This window comes from Bactrocera tryoni, chromosome 4 (assembly GCF_016617805.1).
Source record: "Bactrocera tryoni isolate S06 chromosome 4, CSIRO_BtryS06_freeze2, whole genome shotgun sequence".
NCBI lineage: Eukaryota > Metazoa > Arthropoda > Insecta > Diptera > Tephritidae > Bactrocera > Bactrocera tryoni.
Window position 1 is genome coordinate 35167867 of NC_052502.1, and position 12608 is coordinate 35180474.

Here is a 12608-nt window from a genome sequence, read left to right on the forward strand (position 1 = left end):
AAAATTGGTTAAGAATTGCAGAAATTACGAAGAATCTCTCCTCTCTACATTTTTTTCCAAAACTATTCACAAATCCCTTTAACTTGACACCAAATTCTTCAAAATCGGTTAAGATTTGCCGAAATTATGAAAAAGTTGCACTTTTCTTCGTTTTCTTCAATTTTCCAAAACTCCTCTTCAATTCCGTCAATTTGACAAATAAATCATCAAAATCGGTTAAGAATTACCGAAGTTACGAAGAATCTCTCTTTTCCACATTTTTTCCAAAAGTCTTTCCAAATCCCTTTAATTTGACACCAACATCACCTTTTTCTGCGTTTTCCTAATTTTCCAAAAAACTCCTCTCAAATCACTTTAATTTGACACCATAATCAGTTAAGATTTCCCGAAATTATTAAAAAGTCGCCATTTTCTTCGTTTTTTCCAATTTTCAAAAACTCCTCTCACATCCCTTTAATTTGAGACCAAAATCGTCAAGATCGGTTAAGATTTGCCAAAATTACGAATAATTTCTCTATTCTACATTTTTTCCAAAACTCCTCTCAAATCCCTTTAATTTGACACCAAAATCATCAAAATCAGTTAAGATTTCCCGAAATTATGAAAAAATCGCCATTTTCTTCGTTTTTTCCAATTTTCAAAAACTCCTCTCAAATCCCTTAAATTTGAGACCAAAATCGTCAAGATCGGTTAAGATTTGCCAAAATTACGAATAATTTCTCTATTCTACATTTTTTCCAAAACTCCTCTTAAATCCCTTTAATTTAAGACCAAAATCGTCAAGATCAGTAAGAAATTGTCGAATTTATGAAAAATCGCCATTTTCTTAATTTCTTCCAATTTTCTAAAACTCCTTTAAAACCCCTCTAGTTTGACACCAAAATCATTAAAATCGGTTAAGATTTGCCGAAATTACGAAAAAATCCAATCTGGTCACCCCAGCACATGGCGGCGCATCCAAAATTTGCGTTTCACCAAATCGCCAATTTGCACCAGGCACCCAGAATCGCCCAGTAGGTAGCTGCCGCAAAAAAAAATTTTTTCTGTAGCCTACCCCAAAGGCGCTGTAGGAGCTGCGTTACCGGCATATGCAGGATAACCGGAACTGATGGCTGATGCCACATTTACGTGAATAACTTCCGTAATTCAGCACCGATTTCGATCGTTCAGGCACCAAATGAAAGGGCAAGCGTGCAGCTACACGATAAAATACAAAAAAATTATAACAAACTACAACTACAAGATATTTTTTGAAGCAAATGTATCGAAGCAACTGTATGATAAAAAACTGAAAATTTGATACTTACAAACAAAGATGAAAGGGTATTCGTATTACCAATCACTAGTAATATGCTTCATAAGTATATTCTGTTAATGGCAACATTTCAACTGCAATACATTCGAAGTTATTACATGTTTTTGAATAGCTTCTTTATAGCTGAACTTCCATGCTTATGTAACAGATAAAAGGAAGTGCATAATACCTGTGTTTTCTAGAAGCGATCACCTTTCATTTGCTACCAAAATCATTGAAATCGGCGAAATTTTACCAAAGTTATAGCGAATATGCGATTGGTATGCATTAGTACTGCATTATCCACCATTTCCTGTAGTTGCATGCGCGATAAGTACTTGTCGCGTTCGGGTAAAACCCATCCGATTTCAATGATTTTGGTGGCAAATGAAAGGTGATAGCTTCTAGAAAACATAAGTATTATGGCTTACTTTCATCTGTTACGTAAGCATGGGAATTCAGCTATAAAGAAGCTATTCAAAAACACGCAATAATTACGAATGTGTTGTAGTTGAAATGTTGCCGTTAACAGAATACACTTATGAAGCGTGCTTCTAGTGATTGGTAGTACGAAGATCCTTTCATCTTTGTTTATAAAGATCAAATTTTCAGTTTTTTGTCATACAGTTGCTTCGATAAATTTGCTTCCAAAAATATCTTGTAGTTGTAGTTTGTTATAATTTTTTTGTATTTTATCGTGTAGCTGCACGCTTGCCCTTTCATTTGGTGCCTGAACGATCGAAATCGGTGCTGAATTACGGAAGTTATTCTCGTAAATGTGGCATCAGCCATCAGTTCCGGTTATCCTGCATATGCCGGTAACGCAGCTCCTACAGCGCCTTTGGGGTAGGCTACAGAAAAAAAATTTTTTTGCGGCAGCTACCTACTGGGCGATTCTGGGTGCCTGGTGCAAATTGGCGATTTGGTGAAACGCAAATTTTGGATGCGCCGCCATGTGCTGGGGTGACCAGATTGGATTTTTTCGTAATTTCGGCAAATCTTAACCGATTTTAATGATTTTGGTGTCAAACTAGAGGGGTTTTAAAGGAGTTTTAGAAAATTGGAAGAAATTAAGAAAATGGCGATTTTTCATAAATTCGACAATTTCTTACTGATCTTGACGATTTTGGTCTTAAATTAAAGGGATTTAAGAGGAGTTTTGGAAAAAATGTAGAATAGAGAAATTATTCGTAATTTTGGCAAATCTTAACCGATCTTGACGATTTTGGTCTCAAATTTAAGGGATTTGAGAGGAGTTTTTGAAAATTGGAAAAAACGAAGAAAATGGCGATTTTTTCATAATTTCGGGAAATCTTAACTGATTTTGATGATTTTGGTGTCAAATTAAAGGGATTTGAGAGGAGTTTTGGAAAAAATGTAGAATAGAGAAATTATTCGTAATTTTGGCAAATCTTAACCGATCTTGACGATTTTGGTCTCAAATTAAAGGGATTTGAGAGAAGTTTTTGACTTTTTTACAATTTCGGCAATCTTAACTGATTTTGAAGAATTTGGTGTCAAATTGACGGGATTGAAGAGGAGTTTTGGAAAAATGAAAGAAACGAAGACTAAAGAATTTTTTTTTCATAATTTCGGCAAATCTTAGCCGATTTTGATGATTTTGGTGTCAATTTGAGCGGAATTGAGCTGTTTCGAAAAATTGAATAATATAGTAAAATATAAAAAAATATTTTTTTATTTCAATAATTTTTATTTTTTATATTTATTAGTTCGTACTTAAAAATGCCATACATGATTTCTGCAATAAATGTTCATTTTCGTTATTTTACACTATGTTTAGTGTGTTTTCATGATCTTTTTTCACATATTATTTTATTATTGTTTATTTTGAAAACAGTATTAATTACAACTAAATGCAGAGATGTGATATAATGATACGCAGCTTCTCCACATGTGAGTTGATTGACGTGTAATACTTGTCAGTAATCAGCGTGCTGCAGCGCTTTTTGCATATAAGCGGGTGTGAAGAGTTAGTCAACCCGGGCATCGGATGACGATGCGTCAAGTTTAAATTTGCATATGTCAATGGTGAAAAATGATTTTTTAGGCGTGTGTCAACTCAACGTACAATAAAACCTTCTGAGTGGATGTCCAAACCGCCTTCATGATTGTGTTCCCTCGGCTCGCCTAATTTACACATGATGTCAAATTTTGGTAAAACTAATTATGCTTCCAGCCACTGGTTTGTCAATACAGTATTTTTGACTTTATACTGTTCAACGAATATGCGGATGGAGTCTATCAGAACTTTCCAAAAGTCAGCGCCAAGGCCTGCGAAGTTCCTGGAATATGAAAAAAAAACCATTATCACATTAATTATATTTATATATGATAAAGTATATATGAAATATACCTTTTATAATTGTGTATATAAAATACTGTTTATATTATGTTATTTCTATGTTAAAAACATACATTATTAACAAAGAAATTCTAAAGTTTTTGGAAAAAAAATATCTTAAACTCGGCCACTGTGACACAACTTTCAGTAACCTTCTTTACATGGTCATCTAAAGTAAAAAATACGTGCTAAAACGCTAACTTAGAACTTGGAAAAAGTGAAAAACCCGATAATTGCATTTTTGGCAGGCATTTTCATTTTTTTTTTTTTCAAATGGTTGTAATCGCAAAAAAAATCTTCGTCCAAGTCTTTAAGGATTGTATCTCAAAATTTAATGAATTTGCGAGAAATCTTGCCAACTGCCTTCAAAGACACTTTAAAATTTAGGACAATATTCTAGTGGTGTTGTATAATCAAGTACTTGTGTGAAAAACTTTTTGATTTGGCGAAATATCGTCAAAGAATTTGGCATGAATTATTGTTTAAAGAAACGGTAAAATCTCCGAAAAAAACGTTTACATCGGTTCATTTAAGCATATAGCTGCCATACAAACTGTTGAAGCTAAATTAAATTATTGTGAAAAATATTTTGTATTTGTTAAGGTTATTATAGATTAGAAATGTGGAAATTTACCCCGGCACGAAAAAAAACGGCAGCAGAACTGAAAGTTGACGAAGAAAAGCCAATAATATGCGGCCGACAAACAAAACACGAAAATTTCTGCGTGAGAACTTGAGAGGAATACTACAAGGTCTCAGTTCATATACCTCTGTTGGATACAATCGGCGAAGATTTGAAGACGCGCTTTTCAAGAGAAATATTAGATGGATTTCAACTGAGTTTGCTGCTTCTAGAAAAAGAATGCGTTTTGGAAACCAAAGAAATGGAAAATTGGATTTACTGCTTGATAGGTAAATTCAAAGGCTTTTTGAATAATGACAACATCATGCGACGTTTGAAGCTCAAAGGTGAACTTGATCACTGGCAATGCCATTGGGGCAGAAGCAAAAGTCAAAAGACAACAAGTTACTGTCTATTGCATTGGAAACGTTGAAGACCTACGATGGAGACTTATACCCCATAATTCATAGTTTTCTTCGCATATTCTGCACACTTCCTGTGACGAATGCAAGCTCTGAACACCGTTTTTCAACACATCGCTGCAGGAAAACTTGACTGAGGACAAACATGCTTCAAGTTTGAACAGCCTGGCTTTGCTGCACACGCTTCATGACTTTGAAGTCTCTGCAGAAGAAGTTCTCGAAAGATTCTCAAAACTTTGCCCACATCGTTTTGTTTTGTGAATGTGGGCGAAGCCACGAAACACAGTCTTTGCAGATTGTGAATTTTCGAAATAAAGTGAACCGTTTTGTTAAAGTTGTTCAGGCCTTGGTCTTTCTTTGATAAAATGCCAAACAATACTGAAAAATTAACTCTACTTGAATCACCCGTTATTGCATAATTAACTAACATACTTAGTTAATGGATAAGTAACTAATTCGCATATTTACGACACCTGACGTAATTGAGAACTTTTTTTTACGTTTGAAGCAGACTTCTTTTCATTTACAACTTTCTCTATCCTCCTTCGCTTTGGTGAAAATTGCGATTTTTATTTCAAGTCTGACATGCAGTCATAAAAATTTCAAGTATGGTGACGGCCAGCACTTGCTGCTTGTCACTAATTACAGCATGCTGGTGTGTGATTAAAATGCGCTGCTGCTGTCGCGGGCAAAAAGTCGAAAACACTGGAGATAAACAATAGGGGTATAGAACCAGCATATTACTAAGGACGATAGAAATTGTTGGCCGGTTCACGGAAAAGTGAGTGTTGGTGAGCATGTGGGTAGACATCAACAAAATTCAACCATTTTTCATTATTGTTTGCTACACTTGACATTAAGTGTCGACAAAACAGATATAAGGCGAGACATATAAACGTCATAAGTAGTGTAAACGAGTATGTGAATGTCAGAAGGATATTTAATTGAAAGAAGATCCCTTCACATTGAACGTTTGTCGCTAACCAGGGTTAAGAAAGCAAAGTTGTCAATCATTGACGTTAGTGCTCGAACCCTTTTTGACACTTTCTAAATATCCTCTCAAATTGTTTAAAAATCAATTTGCAATATGCTTCGTTTGATTTCTGATAAAATGGGATTTTAACAGTTATTTTTCCTTTTTTCTAAAATTCGAATTTCGATTTTCTTCTACAATATTCTGCAGCTAAAATTATTTTAGTTTTTTTTCGTATAGCAAACAAAACTTATGTACCTAAAAGTATTGCCCCGGCTTTAATCGTTGCAAGTTGCAGAGTATAAAATGTTCGGTTATACCCTTTCTTACTTATTGTCCCCTTTTTTCTGTTTTGTTTAAATATAGATTTCTGAATTAATTTTAATTAAGACAGTTAAAACGTCAATGAGTTTCTGTTCTTACTAAAGTTGTTGCAATTACAACAAAGTAGTTGTTGTTATTATTGAACAAGTCAGTTCACTTTCTTGCCAATCTGTTCCAAAGCATTAAACACTTGTATCTCCTTGGGACCATGTTCACCGCTTTTAATATAATTTAAGCATCTCTCTATTACACTCAAGCTTCTGCTTCTCAAGCAACGAACTTAACCCACTTACACTGGAGCACATACGTATTAAATAAAATGCCATATATTAGGGTGGGTAAAAAATTCGAACTTTTTTCGCTCTCTCCAAGTACTTATACATACTTATATTTTAATTGTAATTAGAAGATCCTCCGACTGGGAGTTTCCATTTTTTTATACATTTGTGATCGGTTGATACAAAGTGTTATAATTATATTCATCTAACGTTTTTTTATATACATGTATAACCCTATATCTATCGCGCTTAGTTTTAGGTGATACGTACAACCGTTAGGTGTTAAAAACTATTATACTCTGTAGCAACAAAAAACTGTAAGGCGGAGGACCGTCCTATTGCAATTAAGAGCTCAGACTTTTTAGAGGTATATAAGAACCTATCTTTCAAGGTAGCAAGCGAAAAAATAATCAGTTTCTTTTACCCACCCTAATATATCTGCTACATACATATCAGTGCGCAGTAATATGAGCAGATCTATATGTACATTTTGATTATTTACTTATGTGAGCCAGTCCACAAGTTTTCTACTTGTTGCATGCCAAATTTGCTTTGCCAGCGAAAATTGGATCCTTGCCAAGTTGGCGAAATATCGTTCGTTGCGATGTCTGCTGCCGAGCTGCAAACGAAATTTTCCTCGTTAAATATTAGTTAACAACAAGTGACAGAGAGGTAATTACCTTCAGCAGTACGTGGGATGCAAGTGGATTTTAATTAGTTCGTCAGGAACAGTTGTGCTGCTTTGGTAACGGTTTTAGGCTTGTTAACTTCTATATTTAAATTACATATATTTTATATTATATGTAGATATAAAACTAGGAAAAGATTATTCTGATAGCAAAGTGAGAAAATATAATTATTCATAAAAAGTTTTTGAAAATTAACTGAAGAGTTTTAAAAATAATTTCACAATTAATTTATTTGGAAATTAACCTTATTACAAGCAAAGTCATCCACCGTGCATTCAATTGACTCAAAAAGGAGCGGTCGTTTGAGTTTGTTGAAAGCCAGTAGTCACACCGTAGTTACGGCACAAAAAAAAAAATTCGCGAAAAACTCATGAAGAATCTATCCATGATACGACCGTGGATTATCGTGAAGCAAAAACCAAGTGTGGTTTGCCCATAATTCAGGCCTATTTTTACGAATAGCTTCGCGCAGACGACGCATAATACTCAAGTTCCTTGTTAATTGAACAGTTTGGCCGGTCAGAAGGAATTCTGAGTGCACCATAACTCGATGGAAGAAAACTATCAGCATAACATTGATTTTTTACCCGCTTTGAGGTGGTTTTTTCGGCTTCGGATCATCTCTTTGCAGACCGTAAGCATATATCCAAGACTCATCGGTAGTAATAATATGTTTCGTGACATCGTGGTTGACGAAGGGTAGGGTTTCAAAGACGTTAGCGCAACGCTGTTTTTCGAAAAACTTTAGTAATTTCGGAACGAATCGTGCCGCAATTCCTTTATTTTATTGACGTGTTGATCATCAATGTAACAATCGAATAAATTTGCTCGCGACAAACAATTATCACCGAACGCCTTTTCCAACATTCTGAACATTTTGGCACCTGATACTTGATTCTGCACACAAAATTTAATGGAACTTCTTTCTTGAATAATTTACTTGCAACACTAGCAAATCTTATAAAATAAACTTTCAAAAGAAATTTCCAATTTTTTGATATTAAAAAGTATATTTTCCATTAAACTCCCAAAACTATTTTTTTAAATAAATATTTAAAATCTTAATATGAATTCTATTTTTTTTATTTACAGATTAAGCTGGAGTATATAAGGATTCTATAAATTTATCAAAATGGGTGAGTGTCTATTTAATTCTTTTCCAAAATAACGTTTATTAAGATTTTCAATAAAGTAGGGAAACAAGATGTACTATATTTCGGGAATTCAATTACAATTTACACCAGTAGCACATACTATATTCTACTTAGAACACTTTAATATAGGCCGTCAACCCTATAGTATACTCAAATAACATTTAATGAGGTGTTAAAACATTTCTAAAGCTCAGAGGCATTTTATGGCACCGCTTTGACTTTAGACATATGTATACTCCTCAGAATTGAACACTCTACAAAAGTGTCCACTGCGACAAAGGCGAAACTCACACCGGCGAGATAGTACGGGGCTCTAAACCTGATTTTTCGACTAAATTCACAATTTTTTGTATATATCTCGTAAATTACAAGAGCTATAAAAAAAATGTACATGCCAAACTTGTAGGGTTTATTTGCTACAAAAAAGATTCGAGTTCAAAATCGCTATCATTAATACTTCTCGAGATATTCGCCTTTTTAATTAAGGCTGTATGGAATTTCCATAGCTTTTTTATTACATACTGTCTATGAAAATTCTATAAAGCCTTACTTAAAAATGCGAATATCGTGAACAGTGGTTTTCAAAATCCAGAAGAAATTCCTGACCAAAAATGACAGGAAGAAAATTTTAGAATAATACATATATGCCATATGCCACATTCTTACATGTAAACACTTCACCCATCGGACTAACGAAAAATCAAAATGACACTAAACAGTTCTTGCTTAATATCTTAAAACCCGGTAGCCAGAAAATTGTTTTAAAAATTCCTGCGACTAACTCTTCTTCTAGCATATTTTTTGAAATAACTCCTAAATCAGAAACGAATATCCGTCCTATTCCCTGAAAAGCTTAGAATAATTCACATCTCACTGCCAACTCACTAGGATATTTTCAAAAATACATTTCCGTTTAGGTTTAAGAGTTACTTAAAAAAAATCTGCTTGAAATGATCGAGTTATGGGGCCATTTTAAAATCTCTGTTCCGCCTATTTTGGTCAGATCAGAAATTTTTACCCAAAAAAAGCACGAGCGAAGATCCAAGCACAGGAATTTTTAAAACAAACTCTCCGTCCACCCTCTTCCGAGATATTAAGCCAGAATTATTTGGTGTTCGGTAAACAAAAATGATCGAAAAGGCCGCAAATTTTGATTTAGTAGAAAGATGTGGATACGGAAACGTACAGTTATATTGCTTATGGCTGAGAAAGGCTGTGTACTATTCATAAGTTATTTTCTTTTCGACCACCGCTTTCGGATATATTGAGTAAGAACTGCTTAGTAATCGGTAAAAAACATAGAATTATTATTACAAAACTTAATATTTTTCGGCTACCTGTTTAACCCAATATATTCAGATTATATCCGTATTATTAGGGAGTTCGAGGTGCTAAATTTTGTAAAATGGTCCAACCGTAAGCTTGATACAGCTAAAAGATAAAGATTTACTTTTTTAGAATTACAAGGTTAACTAGACCTGACTTCCTTTCTAAACATTTACTTTATCTTATTCTTCTTTACATTCCTACTTTTTAGACACATTCCGTATGCGTCGTTCATCGTTTTCCCGTTTTGGGTCTGTAGGAAAGCAGGAACCACTTATTGTGGTCGAGGAGTCACAGTTGGTCGAAGAGGAAGATCGCGATAGCTCAGAAACACCATCGAATAAAGCTAGTTTGGACATTGACTCACCCGTAAATCCATATTTACTCTCACCATGGCGAGATCCACGTGAAGGACGAAAGCATTCTTTACCCTCACAACAGGTCACTGAGGGCATCACTGCAAGTCAGGTGCGTCGCTTATCAGAGCGTGGTGGTGAAGGCTCTGGCCCATCACCTAAAGAAGCCGCTTTCCTAGCCACACTGTCACAGGCACCAGCTCCATCCGGACGACGTCACTCAGTAGTAACGATCTCTAAAGTGCCAACAACATTATTTGGTCGCTCACGCCGTGAATCAGTTGCCGCTTATCCAGCGGGTAGCAGGTGAGTTGGGGAAGGGGGTTGCTTGTTTGTTGTGTAGTGTACATGTGCCACTATAATTTAACTGTTCAACCTTTTTTCCATCTCACCAGCCGAGTACTGAACTCTCGCCGCGAAAGCAAAACCTCAACTGGACCACCATCCACAGATCCCATTGGCAGTATACACAACCTACAATTGGACATAATGGACGACATAGTACAATCACGTAAGGCACGCATGAAACTATGGAATACAAGCAGCGAAAAGGTGTGTGAAGTGCAAACATTAGATGAAGTTGGTGGTGGAACACCGCAGCGATATACAAATCGCCGGTATTCGGAATGTGTTTCCGGTGGTACCTCACCAGCACCTAACATGAGACGCGCCTCGGAACACCCTGCAATCATTTCACCATGCATTTTACAACCGGGTAGCAATCGTTCCTCCACAAAACGTAAGAAGAGTGGCGGTCTACTAAGCACTTCGATTTTTAGCGCACTCACCTCGTCAGCCATCGAGATCAACAAATGCGAGGATACTATACCGACAGTAGTTTTGCCATCGTCTACGAGCGCTAGCTCAACTGGTGCCACCGCTAAAACAAAACCAACAACAAGTGGTGGTTTAACAGCGGCAGGTGGTGCTGCAGCAACCAGTAGTTCGTCATCAAATCTGCTCGATCCCAATGCAGGTCGCTCTACGCGTTCGAACAGTTTCGATGTTTCTATTCTCAACAATGCCAAACAGCTGGTAAGCAATGCACAAGACAATAGCTCAGCCGCTCTTTCCGGTTGGTTTGAGAAACGCCACCAACCGATGGCACGCAAGAAGAGCATACGTAGCAAAAGTACTGCTATGGCACTCTCCGAAGATATGTTAAAACGTTTGCAAGCAAAAGATGTGTTACGTGAGAGCAAACCGAAATTGGTGCCACGGAGCAAGCAAAAAAGTTGGGCGGATACGACAAAAGGTACAATTGTTGACGCGACTGTGATTGGTTCGGCAATCGAGGGTTTCCTTCGAAAAGGATCGGTATCGGGACCTTCCGGTAGTTCGGGTAGTTCACCAAAAACTAGTAACACCAAGTCGAGTGGTCTATTGAGTAAGGACTCAGGTAAACGTAGCGGTCGAAGCGCACAAAGTCAGGCAACGAATGCAGTACGTTCGACACTAAATTGGTTCGGTAAGGCGGACGAGGATGACTCAAAGGACACCTGCGAGGCGTCGCTCTGTTCAACTTTAAAGGATTTATTTGTGAAATAATTAACAGTGCGGCGACTGTTCAAGTAAATAGGCAAGGTTTGATTTTGGGTATGAGTTTCAAAATATGTACGTGTGATAATTGGAGCGATGGAGGTGGAAAGCGTGTAAAGCTAGTCGTTGTTAGTTTTTTTTCATACCAAACTATTAAAAGTTGATTAAGTTTGTATAAAATAAAAACAGACATTTAGAGTCTGAAGTACCTTCCGGTTCCTGTGTATACAGAAAAAAACTAAGTACATGTGTATATAATAATATAGCTGAAGTAATTAAAATTAATTAAATGTAATTGAAAAAATGTACTATAATTATGTATTTAAGAATTAAATGGCGTTATAAGATATAGAGTTAGTGATGAATCAATTGAGTTTCAACAAAAACGAGTATAACCGAATAAGTATTGTGCATTATAATAATACACTATTTAATCGAAAATTTATAGATTTCTTGAAATTATTCTAAAAGTTCAGACCTGATAAGAATGACCTGCTTATCTTTATTCGTAAATACCCCCTGATAAATCAAAAATTATATTTCATTTGACTACGAGATTTCCTATTTGATTTAATAACAGTTATAATTCCACTGTCACCTGCTGCCGGGGTTGCAAATACTGCATTAAGAAATGATTTAATTAAAATTTGAATTAAAGTATATGAAAAAAATTGACCCCACAAACCGGACTAAATTTTTTTTTAATTTCTAATCCCAAATACTGGATTAAAAAACAAACAAATTTTTGATCTTAAACATATATCAGAACTAAGAATAGAAATTGTTTTAGAATAAACAATTTTTCGCGTTTGTGTACATCATTCTTTAAAAATAAAGCATTCAATTGGAAAGGCGAGGTTGAGAATTTTTTAATTGAAAATTTGTACATTAAATTTAATAAAAATTAAAAACTAAAATAATAAGATGCATAAAAATTTAATTTTTATTTTATTATTTTCAATTAAAAAATTGAGAAATTTATTTTTAATTTTTATTAAATTTAATTTTTTCAAATTTTTCAATAAAAAATCTCAATTTTGCCTGCTACACACTAAGGAGCATTAAAATAATATATATGTATATTTATGAATTTATTTTCGAGAATCCAAAATATTGTATAAACTATCTTATTTAGCAAAAATATACTAAAATGATGTTAATAAAATTTCAGAATTTGAGATTTCTTCTGCGGCAAGCATCAATGTGTCAATATGTGGTATCAATTGCTCTTTTATCGCTCCTTCGATTCCAAATTAAGATATAATATTT

The 12608-nt window shown here is 35.0% G+C and overlaps 1 protein-coding gene across 3 annotated transcripts in view; it reads left to right on the forward strand.

Moving 5' to 3' along the window:
• LOC120773402 overlaps positions 1-11774 on the forward strand; it is a 68740-nt gene extending 56966 nt beyond the window's left edge. For 2 of the 3 annotated variants that reach the window (XM_040102261.1, XM_040102260.1), the window contains exons 3-5: positions 8057-8100; positions 9656-10106; positions 10196-11774. In XM_040102261.1, the coding sequence (XP_039958195.1) occupies positions 8097-8100; positions 9656-10106; positions 10196-11348 (1608 nt within the window). In that variant the 5' untranslated portion in view covers positions 8057-8096 and the 3' untranslated portion in view covers positions 11349-11774. Of the gene's footprint in view, positions 1-6998; positions 7021-8056; positions 8101-9655; positions 10107-10195 lie in introns of those variants that run through there. The other variant, XM_040102262.1, reaches the window with a different exon arrangement.
• Positions 11775-12608: the final 834 nt, after the last annotated feature.